The 21,647-nt window shown below is 37.4% G+C and overlaps 1 protein-coding gene across 3 annotated transcripts in view; it reads right to left on the bottom strand.

The window, feature by feature from the left end:
* LOC104598283 (putative serine/threonine-protein kinase PBL3) overlaps window positions 1-17,306 on the bottom strand; it is a 49,887-nt gene extending 32,581 nt beyond the window's left edge. The window contains exons 1-4 of one of the 3 annotated variants that reach the window (XM_088891120.1): window positions 17,016-17,041; window positions 13,689-13,784; window positions 12,234-12,571; window positions 12,013-12,148 (exon numbers count right to left, since the gene is read on the bottom strand). In XM_088891120.1, the coding sequence (XP_088747246.1) occupies window positions 12,013-12,148; window positions 12,234-12,571; window positions 13,689-13,719 (505 nt within the window). In that variant the 5' untranslated portion in view covers window positions 13,720-13,784; window positions 17,016-17,041. Of the gene's footprint in view, window positions 1-12,012; window positions 12,149-12,233; window positions 12,575-13,688; window positions 13,785-17,015 lie in introns of all 3 variants that reach the window. The other 2 variants (XM_010260271.3, XM_010260270.3) reach the window with 2 other exon arrangements.
* Between the last annotated feature and the right edge of the window lie 4,341 nt (window positions 17,307-21,647).

Here is a 21,647-nt window from a genome sequence, read left to right as displayed (position 1 = left end):
GGTTACCAAACAGCCTAAGGGTTGTTAAAATAAGTACTAAACAAGTACTTCTTTTAACAAGTACTTAATCATCAAATAGGGTATAAAATGGCTTTTGAAGAACAAATTGGAGGATATCTTTTTTTCTTTGAAGATTGATAAAGAAGAAAATTTTGTTCCCAAAAATGCAAATACAGCATAACCAGGTGACAAGAGATCATCACCCCAACCAAACAACATCTAAAGCAAAAGCAGAACCCTAACAAAAAATAAACAAACTTCATAGTACAAAAAACACAAACATCAGGATTCCTTTTACGAATTCAAAGAACAAAAATCAGCACCAGTCTTCTTTCTTCAGTCCTTGAAATTCTGGAAGCAGCAACACCCAACCAATAACTGTAGAGCTGTTGGAGGATATCTTATTTTTTTTATCAATGTTGGAGGATATCTTATTGAAAGAAAAAAAATCAATTAGAAGCAAAAAATTGAGGAATAGAAGGCTAAATAGGTAGACAGGAATACAAAGTTCTTTCACATTGAGGCCAATGGAAAAAGAACTTTATATCCAAGTTAGAGATTGATGGTGACATTTTAACTCAACCAGGTGAAATTACAAGGGCTTTTGTAGACCATTTTAAATCTACTTTTAGAAAGTCCATTTTTAGAAAGACCATTTTAAATATACTTTTAGAAAGCCCATTGGTGAAAGGATTTGGGTTTAAGGGTTGGACTGGCCCACTCTTTTAGAGGATCTCAAAGTGTGGCTGGAAAAATACTATGAAGAATATGAGATCAAAGCAGTTGTATTCTCAATGGAGAAGTCCAAAGCTCCAAGGTCAAATGGCTTTAATCTAGCATTTTACCAAGATTGTTGGGAGAAAATAAAAATGATATTCTGGACATTTTCAATGAATTCTCTAAGAAGAGAGTAATAAATCCAAGTTTAAATGTCACTTTCATTGCCTTGGTTCCTAGAAAGAATATAACTATTCACCTAAAAGATTTCAAACAAATTAGCTTGGTGAATAGTCTACAAAATCATGCTAAGGTACTATTAGGAAAATCCTCCCAATCATTATATCTACTAATCAAGGAGCTTTTGTGCAAAATAGACAACCTAAAGATCAAATTTTGATTGGTAATGAATGCATTGAGGAAATTAAGAGATCTAGGAAAAAAGGTTTGATCTGTAAATTATACTTGGAGAAAGCCTATGACTTGGTTGATTGGACCTTTCTAATTGAGGTCTTGAAGTGTGTGGGTTTGGTGATAGATGGTGTAAATGATTTTGGGATTTTTTGAGAACTTATTATTACTTGGTTTTTGAGAAGGGTGGAGTGATGGTTATTTTCCCTACTAGGCATGGGATCAAGAAAGGAGACCCTCTCTCCCCTTTTTTGTTTACCCTTATTGCAAATGTTTTGAGTAGAACCATTTCAAGGGCAAATTCAAAAGGTTCAGTGCAAGGGTTGAGAGTGGGAAAGGATAATGTGCCAATCAATCACCCATCTATAGTTTGCAAACGACACCATTTTATTCTATGAAGGTGAATTGGAATGGGTGAACAATTTAAAATTGTCATTACAACTCTTCACAAGAATATCAAATTTAAAAATAAATTTTGAGAAGAGTTGTATTGTAGAGATTAACATGGCAGAAAGGGAGATGGTAGAGTGAGTAAATATTTTGGAACCCGGTGATAGAAAGATTTTCAAAGAGGCTTGCTTCTTGGAAGAAAGGGTATCTCTCATTGGGAGGAAGGATCACCTTAATTAGGTAACCTTCCGGTTTATTACTTGTCAGTGTTTAAAATCCTAGTAGGTGTAGGAAAGAGGATAGGGAAGATAATAAAGGACTTTTTGTGGGAACCGAAGGGGGAATAAGAGGGACCATAGGATAAGGTAGGAAATGATCTGTAGAGATATTGGGAATAGGAAATATGCAAAGAAGAAACACTACTTTGCTAGGAAAGTGGTTGTAGAGAATGCCTCTAGAGAAGGAGACTGGGCAAAGGTCATCACGAGTATTAATGGACTCTTGGATAATGGATGGGATGTCGGAGCATTGGCAAGGGCAAATTGAGTTTCTCCATCAATAAAATCCTACCATCTTTCCTTCCTTTTATTTTTTTATCAATAAGATAATATTTTATGAGAGCCAAATAAGAAAGTTGAAACAGGGTGAGAAAGTTTTTCCCCAAAATACAATTTTATAGTTTTGCCCAAAACATTTGATGACTCATAGCCCCATGTCTAGCTAGTGTTAGACAGTGTATGCCCTTAGCTCCAATCAGATTTATGTAATATATACATTTATTGTAAATGAATAAAAGTACATTATTGTTTCATGTTGATATTGGTATGTTTATGTGAAATTACCCCTTAAACTGGACACTTATGAGACTCGTGTTAGTTTAGAATGTTCTCAACCGTTGGATAGACTTGGGGAGTTTATCCTGCCAAAACTAACACTAATGTGCTGCCAAAGAAGTTGGGGCAACTTATATCAGTTGCTAGGGTGAGACCCGAAGCACATGTAGTGTGTGTTTGGTTAAAACACTGAACCCGAACCATTTCCAGTTATGCCCTGGACCTTGGAGATTGATGGGCAAAACTAGAAAGTTACACATAACCCCTAGACTTGATTATGGTACAACACTGGGTCAGATTGGGTTGTCTTTGATATGCCAATCAGTAAGATCCATTGAGGGTCAAAACCTAGGTATGCTGGGGCAGTCTGAGAATTCACTTAAGTGGGTGAATATAGCGATAGGATCGGACAAAGTGAATGATAGGGTTTACACTCTCTCTAATGGAAACCTAAACTATCGGCAGTGGATTTCAACTGTGTTTGAGATTTGATTTGCAAAACATATATATATATATATATATATATATATTATGTTTTATAAAAAATGTTTGCAAAAGGTTTTAATTCCCAAGATCCATCCGATAGTGTTTAATCATTATGGGCCGAGAAGTGTAAGAGACAATTAAGGGCTGAATACCTGATGGGCTTTATCTTACTTAAGTTCATTATCCTTGGATATTCATAGGATGGTTGAATTCAATGATCATTTAAGTGTAAATGTTGGGCCCATTTTGAGCCCATAATGATGTGCTCAAGGGTTCACAGTGTTTAGCAATGAATTCAGCCAAGCCTTTTCACAGAGTCTGAGCCGAACCCATGTGGACTTATGTGAGGTCATTGTGGGGCCTAAATTGGCTAAGAAACACCCTTGGGTCGTGAGCCTTATAGCTGATGGGCCTAAAGCCCATAATTAATATGATTAATTAAGATGTCACATGACAGCTTAAGTTGTCATGTGACATGGGGCGAATCTGGGTTCGGAAATGGGTATAGAGCACCTATCTTCTTAAGAGGATAAGGCTTATCTCTTAATAGAGTCCAGATCCAAATTAGATTTGAGTTATTTCCTAATTTGAATAAGAGAAGTGCTCCATAAAGAGATAAAAGTAGAAGAGGGCGAACTGATCAAGAACTACTCTCAATTCTGCTCTCTTCTTCTTTTGTCTCCCAAGAAACCCTAGTTCGACTACAGCTTTTGGGACTGAAATCAGTTTTCTCTCTGATTTTTGCAAGAAAAATTCAGAGAAAATTCGTGCTCACCTCCCCGATTCAATCCAAGCAGTTGGATTGCAGTTTTGCTGAAAACTGCTGAACCGGCTTCAAGAGTACACTACACCATCTTTAGTGGAGGCTGGTTTTAGGACTGATTTGGGCGTGAACTTCCACCTTGGGATCTGCGATTGTGGTATTTGTATCAGGTATACATCTCCCTCTTTGTTTGGTTTCAAATCTGGTCTGGTTCAGTGCAAGACCGATCCAAGGAAAATGCAGTTTTTCAAAACATAGAGAATTAGATTCCCGGAAGGGTTACGAAATTTTTGAAATTTTGCTTAGACATCCAGCATGGTTCGGCCATCCAGATTTGGGCGTGAACTTCCACCTTGGGATCTGCGATTGTGGTATTTGTATCAGGTATACATCTCCCTCTTTGTTTGGTTTCAAATCTGGTCCGGTTCAGTGCAAGACCAGATTTGGTTCGGCCATCCAGATTTGGGCGTGAACTTCCCACCTTGGGATCTGCGATTGTGGTATTTGTATCAGGTATACATCTCCCTCTTTGTTTGGTTTCAAATCTGGTCTGGTTCAATGCAAGACCGATCCAAGGAAAATGCAGTTTTTCAAAACATAGAGAATTAGATTCCCAGAAGGATTACGAAATTTTTGAAATTTTGCCTAGACATCCAGCATGGTTCGGTCATCCATATGATGGATCCTAACTCTCAATCTCCCTAAATGTGGGCTTAAAGATCCAAGGGATTTGGATGCTACATCTTGTCCATGAGATGACCACCTAAGAGTCCCCTTCCACTTCCAAATTAAGGAATCCAAAACGCTTGGCAAATTTTAGTCCATGTAGAAGTCCAAGTGCTGCCAGTGCATCCTAACCCACCTGAGTCTCTAAATACACATCCTAACCCATCTACATCTTGGTTACCAAGGAAACTTCTATCAAAATTAAGCTTCACAAAATTTGTTGCCAGGAGTCTCCATTCCATAAAGATTTTTTCCTTTCCTTGGGCTGAAACAGCCACTTCTTTCCAAGTTCTCAAAATGTCATTCAATGAAAATATTTGGAAGTCCTCCAAAGTTTTCACCCAGTGAGCAGCTTTTAACTTTACTATTTCGAAGATTTCCACCTCTGATCTACTTTTTTCATTGAGATTCTTCCGTTTCTATCTTCCCAAATAGTCCATAACAAGGCAGCCCTAACTGTTTTCCATAGCAATCTTCCTCTTTGTTTTGGTTGCCTCATGAAGCTAGGGTCAAAGAGGCCCACCATGGTTGGGATCTTCTCCTCTTATTAGATATAATATTTGCAGGGCGATGTTATAAAGTTCTTGAAACATACATGGTTACGATCTTCTCCTCTCAAAGAACAATTCCCTTCTCTTTATACCCTATCTTGCTTCAAAAATGAGACCATCTCTGAGTTCTTATTTCTTCCAACTAGCAATGACATAAACTAGGACTTAGGTTTCAGGAGGGGCATAAGAGATTCTGAGCTTCAAAATGTGATGAGCTTGCTCCAATTGTTGGAGGAAGTATTCCTTGATCCCTCTTCATTGGATGGCCAAATATGGACTTACTCTCCTCGTTTTTTCTCTTGTGCTTCATTCTTTAAAGCCCTTTCCCAACCCTCCATTAGCTATTTGCCTTCCTTACCAGCTAAAGAGATTTGGTGCAAGCCTAATCCCTACTAGGATTGGTGCATTTTGTTGGGAGGTTGCCCACAAGAAGATCAATACTTGGGACTTGCTTCAAAGAAAGTGCAAAAATTGGTGTTTATCCCCACACTAGTATGTTATATGCAAAGCCAACGCTGAGACTTGTTACCACTTACTTATCTCTTGTACTTTTACTGCATGTAGTTGGGATCGGTTTTTCTCCTTGTTTGGATGTAGGTGGAATCCTCTGGTTGATGTGCAAAGCATATTTGCTTCTTCCTTTTTCCCGTGGCCAAAAAAGAGGGGAAGACTAATGTGGAGATGTACTAGAGCAGCAATATTGTGGACGATATGGGAAGAAAGGAATTCTAGAATATTCATTGATAAAGAAAGAAGCAAGGAAAGCTTGATTGAAACAATATCGGTAAGAGTGGCCCATTGGCCCAAGTCTTTAGACTCCTTTTCTAATATTACTACAGAAAACATCCTTAGAAATTGGAAGGAAGTGGCGAGTTCAGCTCCTCGAACAAGAGTGCTACTATTCAGCTTTGGTCTCCACCAGAAACAGGTTTTATCAAACTCAATTTTGATGGTAGCAGCATGGGAAACCCATTTTAGGAATCGGAGGAATATTCAGGGATGAAGAGGGTAAAGTTACTGCTCTATATTCAGGCCCGGTAGGGGAGAGAGACTCTCTCAGAGCAGAGATTTTGGCAATTATGGAAGGAGTACAAAGGGAAAGGACATTGAACATTAAGAAAATAATAGCGGAAGGGGACTCACAATCGGTTGTAAACTAGCTTCATAGTGAAGAAATAAAGATATGGATCTACAACAATGAGAAGAAAAAATCTAGGTGGCTGACAAGGGGCATGGAAGTATCTTTTAGTTAGTGTAAGCATAGTGCTACATCCTTCAGATATACATTAGACAAACAAGGGGTGGGGTGACAAATTATTTTCTGGGGACAATTGTAAGAAGGGGGTGCTGTCAAGGGGAGAGATAAGTCTTTTATCTCCCAGTCCTTACCTGTATATTTACTATTTGTATCATACTTTTTCCTAATATTAATGAAAGTTTACAGTTATTGACAAAAAAAATTCTATGACTATTGCAACTGTTGTAAGGCCTATTTAATTGTTACTTTATAGCTGCTGTTAGTAGGCTGACTTCTTAGGATACTGTCAGTTAGTTACTTGTTTTTTCTTATTATTTTGGTTCTAGGGTGTGCCGCCAGGGGCATACTTGTAATTTCTATTCCTTTATTAAGTTAATATAAATAGAAGACTGGCGACAGCCAGTATGAACTTTTTTCTCTCAATCGTACCTCTCTTTTCCTTATCTTTCTCTTTCTCTCTCTCTCTCTCTCTCTCTCCCACTATCCATAAATCATTACATGGTATCAGAGCAGGTTTTCTAAGCTGTAAAAGACCTACGATCCCTCCTGTTTTGAGCAAGGTTTCCTTCTTTAAAAGTTTTGGACATGGAAGACAGGGAAACCCTAGTAGGTTACTGGCAGAAACCCTAACAATTTTCTGACGACAGTTTCTGTGGAAACCCTAGCAGTTTTCTGGCAGCAGTTTCTGTGGAAACCCTAGCAGTTTTTCTGACGGCAGTTTGTGGTTTTTTCCTTGGTCATAATACCAAGAAAACCCTAGTCAGAGAAGGGCAATGCTGGTACAGGCTCCCTTCCTCCTCTGTTCGATGCTGTGAAGTCAAGTTCAGGTTAGCACCTTCGTACAAGTGCTGAACAGGTGTATTTTTTGTTTCAGTCTTCTTTGGCCGATGGTGTGTAGGGCTCATTCCTTGGTTATATAGGTATTTGTTTGGATGTTGGATGGTTAGACTATATGAACTACAGTCAGACTGATAGTAATGTCTGTCTTGGTGGTGTTGAACTGATTACCGGGCTGGTTTAATGACTGGTTGTGTTGACTGAACCTTCTCAGAGTTGTTCTCAACAGTGTTTTTTGTTCTCTTGCTCACATCCTAGAAGTAAATTCCTTGAGGGTTGGTATTCTGATTGTGGTTGCTGTGTAGTTGGGTGGTGTTTGGATTGTTTTTCAGTAGTATCCGATGGAAAATTATGAATCAACTTCACCGGGGGTTAAATCGACCCATAGCACTGCGGGTATGGGAGGTGAAAACATGGTTTTTCCCATGCCAATTACCCCTTTAAACGGTCTGAACTACCTGGAGTGGGCTAAGAGCGTAAAACTCTATGTAACAGCAAGGGGTAAAAGCCGGTTACATTAATGGAAGGGTGAAAGAACCCAAAGGTGAGATCTGGGAACAGGCCAGAACTACCTATTCTGAGCAAAGGCATTATGCCAAGGTTTACCAGTTACAAGCTAAATCTTCAACATGTAAACAGGGAAACCGTAGTTTGTCTTCATATTATTCAGCCCTTACCTCCATATGGAAAGAATTGGATCATTATCAGGCTATAGAGTGGAAACATGATGATGATGCTAAGGCCTACAGGAAGTTGGTCTCTCAGCAACGTGTGTTTGCTTTCTTGTTGGGGCTGAACCCTGCATATGAATCGTTGACGGTACAGATCCTAGGAAGCAAAGAATTGCCTACGGTTCACGAGGTATACTCCCTTGTTCAATCGGAAGAAAGCAGGCGGAATGTAATGGTTACAGCTAAGGGGTAACAACAAGTTGCTTTGGCTGCAATGAATAATAACTCCACGGGAAAGAAAAGTGACACTAAGAAGACTGATGATAAAGATAAGTTGTTCTGTACCCACTGTCGGCGTTCACGACATACACGTGACACTTGTTGGGACATCCACGGGAAACCCAAGTGGGCAGCAAAGAATCAAGAACAGGGTAAAGGTCAAGGTCAGAAGAAAATGAACACAGCACATGTGGCAACCCAAGATACTAAAGTTGCCGGTAGTACCCGGGATCACCCTAATAAATCTGACCCCAAGGAAGATATAATGAATTCCTTCAGAGAGAACCTGGAATCTTATGGTAGGGCTTTGCGACAAATGGACAGCTCAGTCACTAGTACTCCCTCTACTTCATTTGCATCTACTTTAGGTAATACGGCTTCTGCATTCCATGTCACTCCCACGGATTCCCCTTGGATCATTGACTCAGGGGCCTCCAACCACATGACCGGTAAGCCGAACTTGTTTCAGTCTTATAGCCTTTTGTCAGGAAGGGATAGAGTGAGACTTGCAGATGGTTCTTTTTCTTCCATTACAGGCCAAGGATCAATATCTCTTCCCCATGGCCTTAACCTGAATTGTGTATTACATGTCCCTCAACTTCCTATAAATTTGCTTTCAATTAGTAGCATTACAAGCTCCTTGAACTGCAATGTGACCTTTTTTGCTAACTCGTGTGTTTTTCAAGACCTAACTTCTGGGAGGACGATTGGTAGAGGAAGCCTAGTGGATGGTCTCTACATTCTCGACAACAAAGCTGGTCTCTCGTTGTCATCCTCAGAGTCACATAGTCAGTCAAATAAGAGTCAAATTTTTTTGTGGCATAGTCGTTTAGGTCATGCTTCTTTTGAAATAATAAAGTTTTTGTTTCCAGTTTTATTTAAGTCATGTTCAGTGTCAGAGTTCATATGTCAAACGTGTCAGTTGAGCAAACAATGTAGACCAACTTTTCACTCAAGTAATAAAAGATCAAATGTTCCTTTTCATGTTGTGTATTCTGATGTATGGGGACCTACCAATGTAATCTCTGAGGGCGGATGTAAGTACTTTATCACATTGATCGATGATTACTCTCGCTATACATGGGTAATTCCTATGCGTAGTAGAGACGAAATTCCAAAGATAGTGAAAGACTTCCAGAGGATGGTGTTTACACAGTTCCATGTTGAAATACAGATCTTCCAATCCGATAATGCAAAAGAATACTTCCATGGGGAGCTCAATGAGTTCTTTGCCTCCCACGGATCTATTCATAGGAGCTCATGCGCCAGAACACCACAACAAAATGGTGTTGCAGAAAGGAAAAACAGACACCTCCTTGAGGTAGCTCGCGGGATGATGTTACACATGAATGTTCCAAAAAGGTTTTGGGTGGATGCTATACTTGTAGTTGCTTATGTCATCAATCGCATGCCCTCCAAAGTGCTGAACTACATGGCCCCTCAACAGTTATTGTACCCTCAGTCTCCTTTATTTTCCATCCCCATGAGAGTTTTTGGTTGTCGTGCCTTTGTCCATGATTTGTCTCCATCCCGAGGTAAGTTAGACCCTCGATTCATTCCTTGTGTCTTTCTAGGGTATCCCTCCTCTCAAAAAGGGTATCGGTGCTTTGATCCAGTTAGTTGTAAGTTTTTTGTGTCTATGGATGTGTCATTCTTTGTGTCTGAGCCATTCTTCCCTTCTTCTCCTCAGGGGGAGAGTCGTAGTGTAGAAGAGGAGAAGCAGGTTCAGGTATCTCTTCCTTCTATTCCAGACCTTACTCCCTTCCGTGTCTTCCAACGTACACGTCGTAGAAATCAGCAGTGTGATAAAGATATGGAGCAGCCAAACACTGAGCAACTGACACCATTAGACTCCTAGGAGGTAAACCCACCCCCTAACCCTACTCCTAGTGTGAATGACTTTGACATTCCTATTGCCCAACGAAAGGGAGTTAGGTCATGCACTACCAAACACCCCATTGCCCATTTTGTCTCCTATGATCACATTTCTCCCTCATACCGTGCCTTCCTATCTGCAATTGATTGCATCCCTGTTCCCAGAAATGTTGCAGAAGCCTTAAAATGCCCTAAATGGACAGATGCCATGAAGGAGGAGATTAATGCTCTTCACAAAAATCAGACTTGGGAATTGGTGGATCTGCCAAATGGGAAAGACCCTGTGGGGTGTAAATGGGTGTTCACGATTAAGTACAAGGCAAATGAAACAGTTGAAAGGTACAAAGCAAGATTAGTAGCCAAAGGATACACACAAGTATACGGGGTTGACTATGATGAGACTTTTGCCCCAATGGCTAAGATGAACTCGATTAGGGTTCTCCTGTCCTTAGCTGCTAATCTTGATTGGGAATTGCATCAACTAGACATAAAGAATGCCTTTCTGAATGGTGACTTAGAGGAGGAAGTATACATGGTTCAACCCCCTGGATTCTATGCCAAGGGGAGTGAAAATAAGGTGTGCAAGCTGCAAAAGTCTCTTTATGGCTTAAAACAGTCTCCCAGAGCCTGGTTCAGTAAGTTTCACATGGCAGTTCAATATATGAGCTTCAAACAATGTCAGATCATACACTCTTTGTGAAGAAATGTCAGGAACAGGTTGTTGTATTGATAGTATATGTGGAAGATATTATCATTACAGGAAGTTGGAGCTCAAAGATACAAAACTTGAAACAATTCCTTGCATCTAAATTTGAAGTGAAAGATCTAGGCCCCCTAAAGTATTTTTCCTTGGGATTGAAGTTGCTCGCTCAGAAAAGGGTATATTTGTCTCTCAAAGGAAATACACCCTTGATCTATTACAGGATACAGGCAAATTAGGTGCAAGGCCGGCAGATACTCCTATGGATGCAGACCACAAGTTAGGTGACTGTGTTGGTGAACCTCTGAAAGATGTGAAACAGTTCCAAAGGTTAGTGGGAAAGTTTATTTATTTGTCCATGACCCATCCAGACATTGCCTATTCCGTTGGGGTCCTAAGCCAGTTCATGCAGAGAGTTCTTAGATACTTGAAGAAATATCCTGGAACAGGCCTACTATTCAGTAAATACAATCACCTAAAGGTGTAAGTCTTTACAGATGTTGATTGGGCAGGAGCTGTGGATGACAGAAAGTCCACTAGTGGGTATTGCACATTTGTGGGAGGAAATCTGGTGACCTGGAAAAGCAAGAAACGAAGTGTGGTAGCAAGGTCAAGCGCTGAAGCTGAATATAGAGCTATGGCACATGGGGTGGCTGAATCCTTTGGCTAAAGAATCTTCTAGGGGAGCTTAGAGTTGTTGTTCATAGTCCTATGTTTCTTTACTGTGACAACAAGGCTGCAATAAACATCGCCAGCAACCCTATCCTACATGAGAGGACCAAGCACATTGAAGTGGACAAACACTTCATAAGGGAAAAATTGGAAAAAAGGGAAATTTGTATTCCTTATGTCAACTCCAAGGAACAACTTGCTGATGTTCTCACAAAGGGGCTTCCATGCTCGCGGCACAATGAGTTATGTGACAAGCTAGGCATGATAAGCATATTCAGCCCAACTTGAGGGGGAGTGTTGTAAGGCCTATTTAATTGTTACTTTACAGCTGCTGTTAGTAGGCTGACTTCTTAGGATACTGTCAGTTAGTTACTTGTTTTTTCTTATTATTTTGGTTCTAGGGTGTGTCGTCAGGGGCATACTTGTAATTTCTATTCCTTTATTAAGTTAATATAAATAGAAGACTGGCGACAGCTAGTATGAACTTTTTTCTCTCAATCGTACCTCTCTTTTCCTTCTCTCTCTCTCTCTCTCTCTCCATAAATCATTATAGCAACAAAGGCCAAGGCCCTGGACCTGGACAACCCCAAATCAATTCAGATCTTGAAGCTTCTAATTTGGTTAGGTAAGGGTTTAGATAGGAGAAAATTGAATTCATAAATGTAATTAACCAATGATAAATGACTAACAACAATTTTGAAGTGCAAGGAAGGTGAGGAGGAAGCTGAAGTTAGAAAATGAAATTAACAAAAAGTTAGGAATTTGAAACCATGCTCACGAGTATAAACATGACAGGGCCAATAAAATCATGCCTAAAGAAAAAGATCGAAATGATTCACTTACGTCTAAACAAATGGTTCTCTAAGCTTCCCTTTGGCATGAACTCGTAGACTAAAAGCCTGTTCTCCCCATCCAAGCAGTAACCAATAAGTTTAACCAAATTTGGGTGATGAAGTTGGCCAAGATAGTCAACTTCTGTCTGAAATCAATCAGCTATTAGTAAAGGCACACAAAAGGAAGAGGAAAAAAGAATAAGATAAAATACTATTGATGAGGAAACTTACCAACCACTCCTTGTGGCCTTGGAAGCCTTCTGGCTTTAACTTCTTCACGGCAACAACCATTCCAGATCCAGGCCTTGCAGCAGCAAGGGTTTGCTCATCAAGCCATCCTTTATAAACATAACCAAAGCCTCCTTCCCCAAGGAGGCTGTCGGGACGGAAGTTTCTAGTTGCATTCTTTAGCTCCGTGAAAGAGAAGGCTTTCAAATTTGGAGAGGATAATATCTCACCTTCAGATCTGGGAGTAGGAAGACTCTCAGTGGTGCTTTTCTGGCTGTAAGATGGAAATGTCAAATTGGAAGGAGCTGAAGACAAGCCTGTTTTGCCGGTAACTTTTGAAGCTGCTGGAAGTTAAAGGGGGCAAAAAATAAATAGCAGTAGATAGTTTCTATGAATAAATTGAAGTCAAAAAAATAATCTAAGCTCAAACAGGCACCTTTAGTGGCTTTTCAAAAGCCTTTTGAAAAATAATAGATAATTGTTATGGTTCTGCCTATATTAAGAATGAGAGATCCTGAAGAAATGCAAAAGAGTGTATCTTATAATTTGGAAAAACTCAAAAGAGAACTGGAAATAACATATTACAAATATGATTTTTCAAGTTCAACTTTGGATTCAGCAGACAGTTTTGCAATTCTCAACAAACTCCCTGGTTTGTGGGAAAAGAGCACTAAGAGCTCCCTACCATATTTATCTATTCTAGGGTGAGGGCCATGAGGCCTGAACATAGCACATGGTGTAAAATTTAACATAAAACAACAAAAGAATCATAATTAATAACTCGTTAATAACACAAGAAAACAGGTAACTATCATTCAAAATGGTAATGCTTAGGCACTTCCTATATTACCCAGATTGGCAAGGACACAACTGGATACAATATTAGATTCAAAATTTATATTGCTCAAATCTCTGTATCAAATTTTGGGTCTTCCTTTTGGAGTGCTCTTGAGATCCAAGAATGTAATCTGGTTTAGCTTTCTGTATTGTTTGATGGTGTAATCTCTACACCTTGATGTAATCTGTGGTCTTTTTTAATAAATTTTTCTTTTATGTTACTATAAGAAAAAATTACATTAAAAATTGAAGTATCCAACACCACACCCTTGTTCAGGTATCCAGGTACCATAGGTCACTTGTTCAGGTATCCACATATGACCTCTCAGTTATAGTACAATTAGTTTGGGTGGAAACTTTTAAATGACCAGAACATCCTTTTGGATGCAGTAGTACTTTCATAAAGAAATTATGTTTTTACCAAGGCTAGTCAAAGGCACATGCTTTACACATTATGTTACACTTAAAATGAAAAGGAAAAAAAAAACATAAAAATTAAAGAAAGAATTACTATTAATAGTCATAATTGTGAATTCATTAATACTATAAGGAGAAGATATGGCAGTTACTATTTTTTTTAATAAATCCAATTTTAGGAGAGGAGCTTCAAGAAAATGTTACCTATAAGAAAGCAGTTACTAATAATAGCCATAAGCAGTTACTCCTATGACCTTTTTTTGCCCTCCCTTAATTAAATGATAAAGATAGCATAATGGCCTGAACAAATTTACATCCAACAACCAAGATTAACACATAAAACTACAATTGATATGGTAGTCATTACTTGGGCAAAACTCTAAATAAGACTATTCCATAATATCTCTAATCTGAACAGATTTTTGAAATGGCTATAACATCCTAGACTAAAGAGATATGCAGAACCGTAACCAGTGCTTGGTTTGATGGAAAAATCATGGGCTGACAAGCATGGGAACTTGAGTTCAAGTATGAGAATGACCACAAAATAAAAGTGAGGCATCAGGTATTGATTTGAAAATATGATTGTAAGAGCATATATGATTATCACCCTGTACAACCAGAGGTTCTACACATGGAACCAAGAAAACTGAGCAAGTACTAACAAAAGAATGAATTAATAGCTATATGTTTTATACTGAGAACAAGAAATATCCCTGAACAACTTGGTGACTGAGAACCAGAAACAAATTGTGCCAATAACCCTCCTCAACTGTATCCAGAAGAGATGTGTAATCCTAGAAAATATGACCCCATTAATTTCAGTCTAAACAACCCAAAAAATCATAGAGGGGATAAATCTCACAAACCGTTTCCCCTTTCTCTTAGGCCCTTCAGTTGCCAGAACATAAAAAAGTTCCTAACAAATAGCAGCAAAACCCATAATGTACCAAGTACAAAATACAAAGTCTTCCTTTAAACATTACATAAATACTAGCTTTCTCTTGCAATATGAAACATCAAAAGTCTAAATTAAAATCCACAATAAAATAGGAATTGTAACATCTTATTAAGGGCTTCAAAAAATATGTAACATCTTATTAAGATTTGTCATTTATCAGTCAAATGAATATGCAAACACTTTTACATTAAGTTTGAATGCATAACCCTTAAAACTGAAATCACCTGAGCTGCATTGTAAATATGGGTTGAGCAGATAGCCATTTTTCTTATGTATGTTGTACTACTCAGCTTTTAAGGTGTATGAGGAATGGGGTTATTTTAGGATTAGGAAGAAAAGAGGAATGGGATTATTTTAGGATTAGGAAGAAAAATTTATAGTCAGGAATTTTAATGTATCAACCCCCATTGGGATCTTTTTATAATTCTAATATTAATATAACGAGTCTCCCTTATTAGAAAGAGATATAGGCATGTGGTGTCGCTAAACTCAACATTTTATCTTTCATCTCCTTGTTCTCCCCTTTCTCTTTTCTCACCTTATTTACAACAAGAAGACTCTGACAATGATGAAAATGTTGATGATGGTGTATTCATATCTGCAAATTAAATCTCTCGATAATCTATTTTTCTTATTCTACAGTTCTTCTTGTATTCAGTACATATTTATTTTTTGGCATTTTGGGATGTCTATCAACACTCAACAGTCCTGTTAGTTCAATCTCCTTACTCCTAATCTCAGTTTATCCTCGCGTGGTTCCTTTTATCAGATATGATTTTACTATATATAGAAAGTTGTTAATTTACTATAAATAGTAATGTTGTTTTATTAAAAATAGTAATTATTATCTATTGGTTTGTCACTCTTGAATTTCCTAGGCCTTAAGAATTTTTAGAGAATTTTTAAATAACTCTTGATCCATAAAAAAAGAGTTCTAATTGCTTCCTGAAAATCAAGAAAAATTGTATCTGATGATTTCTGCTTGACTGGTGCTTTTCTATCCAAATCTAACATGGCTCAAGACTTTTTATTTTTTGATAGGAACATGGCTCAAGACATTTTAGGATTCTTATAAATTTCTAGATCCAGCTATTCACATTTTGTTGGATCTTGTGAAGAATTTTGTGAGATCCCCCATTTGTCCCCTTCTATTTTGATGCCTATTGGGACTTATCCCCTTGAGTTTATTTCCTAATCACATAAATACATAGAGGCTTGAACAAAAAATTGAACATTAACATGTTAGAATTCCAGAGGTTACATGTCATAATGCATGGAAGCAATAAGGCACATGCCTGAATCCAGCTAACCACCCATTTACCAATATCTCCCCATCTATAGGTAGTTGCATTATCAAGTTGATCCACAATGGTGGGAATAAGGTTTAGTATTCTTGAACCAACTTCAAGGAAACTCTCAAACCCATAAAAACTATCAAAAATTCAAAATAATAAATGAATGAAGGACCACTTAAATTGACTCCATACAAATCATAAACACCCATAAGTCCAATTATTGTGCATTTCAAAATTTTTACAGAACATTACATCAAAATTTCGACCAATCATGTTAAAGACGTCACATGGTCTACTTACTTTTCATTGGTTCACGTTTAACAAGGTGTACTTTTACATGGTTTTTTTTTATCATTAAAAACTTTAACAACGTTAAATATAGCACTGTGATGTGTTGCTTTATCACCGGCTCATTCATGTTTGAATTTAGTTGCAGCAATTTTCATAGAATGCACCATGGATTTTGCCAACACATCCAAAACAAATTAACATCATAAGACAAAATTGAATAAAGTCGTATTTTAATGGTAACGAACCATAATAGTTTTAATTAATAATTACTCTAAGGCTCAGGGATCCAAAAAGACAAGTAAATGCAACATAAAATTAATGAGCATCTCAAGCCGCTCAAAATATAACTAATGATTCAAATTTATAAGCACACTAGAGAAATAAAACAGCTTGTTTACCAGTTTTGGAAGTCCAACCTAAACCTCAGACCCCAAATTAAAAAATAAAAGTAAACGATCAGATGAAATCCGTCAAAATCCATGAAGAATTCGTATTTCAATATGCATTGAATGTTCAAGAAAAGAAAGATCAAAAATACGCATCACATTCAAACCAAAGTACAAAGCTAAGATACTGAAAACAAAGTTCGGACTCGAACAGCCAAAAGTCCCGCTAAACTAGCAAGCAATCCATCCTTCCTCTCCAAGTTAAAAGTTATAACCATGGAAAGCCCAACAGAATTGGGAAATCCAGCACTGGAACAGGACCATAAATAATCAGAGACAAAACCAATTCCCAAAATCACGAGCAAAAATAGCTAAAACCCAATCAATAGAGACAGGTGTAGCGCGAATTAAGCCCATAAAACCACTCCTAGCCTTCTGCAGACCTTTAATTCACAATTATCAGATACTCAGCACAGAAATCCAAAACAACCAAAACCCACGGACACTCCTCATTCCTAAGCCCAACTGCCGAACCAAACCGAAGAAAAAACTTCAAATTTCACACAAACAGAAAAAAGAATTTTCCGTCGAATCTTACAAGAAGTGTTCTGAGTGCTATGAGCATTCTCTACCCTGGCAGAAGCATCCAAGCAGTTGCCCATGGATGCTGAAATGGGAATTCCCTTAGTACCAACCGATCAACAGCTCATGATAAAATTAAAACGCCAAATTCCACTGAATCCAAGACCAACAGTCTATTCGGTTTCCAGAGAGAAATTGAACTAGAAAGCTTGCGGTTTCTGAAAAACAAAGCAACAGCGGAGGAAGCAGGATAGAAAACTCTGAGAAGAAAGTGACGCCTTGGTCCCTGTAAGATACGACAAACCTTTGTGCGAGGTCTGAGGTCTAAATGTGCATTTCATTTTCAATGAAATAATGAAATTACTAAAACACCCATTAGTGTGGGAAAAGGACAGTAGAATTGTGCAGAATGACAAAATAACCCCTCAGTATAGCTGTCTTCCGAATCAGGATTTCGTTCTCACACCCTTTCCAGCCGTACATTAGGAGAATCTGTCTTGTCTTTCGTAATGGATTTCGAAGCTAAGATTGGACTGGTCTCTTAAATCTAAACCATCCAATATTTACCCGTTAGACGTTACGTAGATATCCGAAAGTAAGGTTTGGATCGTTGAAATTATGGTCTCGATAAATTCGGATTTCGTCTCACAAAAATGACAAAACCGTCCTCGCATCATCCGCGCCCCAAAAACGCCCCACAGCCAATCCAGCTGTGTATTGGTAACATCTCCCAATGATAAGAAGATTAATCCCACTCCTAATAAATTCAACAATAATAATATAATTTTTTTCTTATGGTAGATAAACTAAATAGAGATGGTGGAATGCATTAAATTATTAAGATATCTATTTGAACTTTTTTATTTTTTTCTTTGCCCCATTCTCCTAAACCCTAATTCATCTAGAAATACTTCCACTTTTTCCAAACTAACCCAGTTAAAATAATATGGGAAAACAAGTTTCTTTAAATTTTTAACTTGTTTCACCGCGCTATTATCTTTCTTTATTTAAAAATATAAAAATTATCCACTCCTTTTTTCGATAAATCAAGAAAACCCAAAAGAAGCCTTGAACATATCTATCAGAAAGAGACATCTACCATTTTATTTAAATATTGAATCCAGTCAGAAATCTATAAGAATTTATTAGAGAATTAATCAAATCATAAATGAGAAAAGGGTAATTTGGGGATATAAAAAAATAAACAATTGAATAGGAATCTTTTTCAAAGTTAACTGAACTCAACTGAAGGGGGTATTTTTGCAAAGTGAAAATTTAGGGGTCTTTCTTGCAAATGAAAAAACTGGGGGCAATTGACACTAACCCCATAATATAGGGGGATTTTGTAATTTACCCAAAAAACTGAGAACCTAAAACAACTCAAATCAAATTCTCGTTGCAATAGTATTGACTATTAATAAATTAAACCAAAAATACAACATTCAAACCAACTTTATATAAATCTTAAGTGTTTATTATATACATTTAAATCAAACCAAATTAGATTACGTGGGATCGGATCGGGGTGGATCCATATTCGAATTCAAATCACCCCTCACCAAATCGCATTTTAAATTCAAACGATAAATGGATACCATTCGTAGCCTTAATGAGGCTAACTTGGAATAATAAATGAGGAACCCACTTGGACCGACAAAATGTTTCATATATGTGATGCATAATGCTATCATACTTTATTGCAAGTATTTGGACATGCTTACTCATTTTGGTAATAATTTTTTAGAGATCGGTTCAAACACCCATTACAGTCTTGCATTAAGAATATCTTCATTCATATTTCTGTGATTTATTTTATGGGGAGATATTCCCAATACAAGACTATAAAGATTGTTCGAATGGGGCTTGCACTGATTGAATCCAGTTTGTGCAAAAGGGTTGAATCTAAACTCTGATTTACTTTTGCCTCATATTTGACTTTTTATGTGTATATTAAAAGTAAAACAGAAAGTAAAATGAAGTGACCTCACTTTAAATGAAAGAGAATGAAGGTAGTAATACCCGTGGTTGGACTGCTCCAAGGAATCTACATGAGGTCAAGAGCTTCCATAGACTTGCCTCATCCTACAAGCGGTTTATCAAGGATTTCAGCACAATTATGGCCCCCATCACAGACTGCATGAAGAAATGGGCCAAGGTAGCCAATAAGCCAAACAACCTTCTGGGATCATAGTCAAACTCGTCAACACCCCAATCATAGCACTTCTAAACTTCAACATCTTGTTCGAGCTCAATTGTGATGCTTTCAAGGTCGAGATAATTAAGAGTTGTTCTAATGCAACTAAAGCAACCTATTGCCTTCTTCTGTGTGAGAAGCTAACAGGCCCCTCCCAGCTAGGGGTGTAAATGGATCGAATTTAAATCAATTCGGTAATATCCGAATTCGAATTCAATTAGAAAATCTGATGTCAAATTTAATTCGATGTCCGACAGATATTGAAAATTAATATCCGAATTCGAATCTAATTAAATATTCAAATATTCGATTTGATTCAAATTCGATTAATTAATATTTTATTGATATAAAATATATAAATATATAAATTATTTATATAACTTAATTATTATGTATATAAATTATATAAAATATTTTATATATTATATATAAGAATTAAATAATCTCCTCTACCCACCTCGTGAATCCTTCACTCCACAATGCTCGCTGACTTAGTCCATTACTTCAAAGCCCGCCGCCCAACTATCAACATCCTGTAGAGTTGTCCTCCTGAAGCTTTCATTTTCTAAGAGAGTTTTGTATTTTGTTGTTTAGCTAATTTTGTGCCCTGTATTGATTATTAGAGATTGAGACTTGAATATAAAACTTTAGTTCTTCTGTATAAAATCTAAAATTCTAACTGACTCATGAATATTATTTTTCTATAGATTGACAATTTTTTTGCAAGCACTTGAAGTACTTAAATTATGCAATTGTTTTACATAACAACTAGTCTGACCGTAAAGGCTAAAAGGGGCCATTATCCAATTTGGGATCAGGAGGGGTGGACTAGATACAGATTTGGCATTTTTTTTGTAGTGTCTGCTCTCAAACAGAACGTGTGTTCTGATGATTGTTAGTTTGGGATTTTACCACTGCATCATATAATGATCCCTTACAATTAACTTGACTCTACTAGTATTTTGCAGTTTGTGAGGCCCATTAAGTAGTATCATATATGTTATGTCATTCGAGCATGTGATTCATATGATCCGAAAATGGAACCGTTATGGTTACCGGTTTTTTGGTCAACGGTTTGACCATTCGATTCGAATGAATGGCCCATTCTAACAACAAAAAATTATAAAATCGTTCTGGCCACCGGATTTCAGGTCGACGGTTCGATTGTCCGGTTTGAACGAACAATCCATTTTGACAACAAAAACTATAAGCAAAAAATTGAGTGTATGAGGTCCATTAAGCAATACCATACGTGTTATGTCATTTGAGCGTGTGACTCATATGACCCGAAAATGGAACCGTTCTGGCCATCGGTTTTTAGGTTGACGGTTTGACCATCCGAGTTGAACAAATGGCCCATTCCGACAACAAAAATTAAAAAAAAAAAAAACAGCTAAAAACCATTGAACGGGTCAACAGGTTAACGGTTTGACCACTCGGTCAATGGGTCATTGGCCAATTCAACGGTTTTTGGTCAGGGACTGGGATTGGGGTAAAACGGAATTGATTGCCTAGACGGTTCCCAATTAAAAAAATAAAAAACGAACAAGCGACCCATTCTGACAAAAAAAAATTACAGGCAAAAAATTGAGTCTGTGAGGTCTATTAAGCAGTATTATATGTGCTGTCATTCGAACGTGTGACTCATATGACTTGAAAACGGAACCGTTTTGGCCACTGGTTTTTGGGTCACCAGTTCGAGTGTTCGGGTAGGATGGTGTAGTCACTAGGGAAAACTAACCATAAAAGACCATAGAACTTTCATTAACACAAGGCAGTTTTAACTTGGTAAACCTTCTTATCTTGGGACTAAACAAAAGAACATTGTCAGATGAAAAGGCCAAGTTTAGTTAATTTTTATGTTTAGCCCAAGTAGCATGGTTCATAAATGCTTAAAACTGCATTGCTTAATGTGTATGCGTATATTATGGAACCTTAACTTGTGTATTTAGCCTACAAAGTAGTGCCTTATTTTTACTTTTGTAAAGAAGGATGCAAAAGGCAACTCAACTCAGTTCATGGAAAAAAACCAACCACCACAACAACTACCACTTGCATATTTGAACTCATTAAGAAATAAATATTTGAACATAATAAGCCTGCAACTTGGGCCAGGTTGGTCCGAACTCAACTTTAACTCAATTCGAAAAAGTTGGGTTAAGTTGGGTCAGGTTGATGCTCGGGTTAGGGTTAGGGTTGAAATTTATGAGTCCAACTTTAATTTAGGTTGGGTTAGGGTTGATCTCTCGGGCAATCCAATCCAATCCGAACCCAACTCTATACTAAAACCTTAATAACATATTTTATATTTTTGAATATTTTATTCTTTATCTCCTCTCTGTTGTTTTACCACCCATAGTTTGTTGTCCAAAAAAAATCTATTAAAAGTCATAACTCATAATAAACTATAATCAACAAAAAAAATAATAATAAAGCATAGGATTAATATATAGT

Source organism: Nelumbo nucifera, chromosome 7 (genome assembly GCF_055504915.1).
Source record: "Nelumbo nucifera cultivar China Antique chromosome 7, China Antique-T2T, whole genome shotgun sequence".
Classification (NCBI taxonomy): domain Eukaryota; kingdom Viridiplantae; phylum Streptophyta; class Magnoliopsida; order Proteales; family Nelumbonaceae; genus Nelumbo; species Nelumbo nucifera.
Note: the sequence above shows the minus strand (reverse complement) of the source record. Positions and strands in the feature narration are given on the sequence as shown.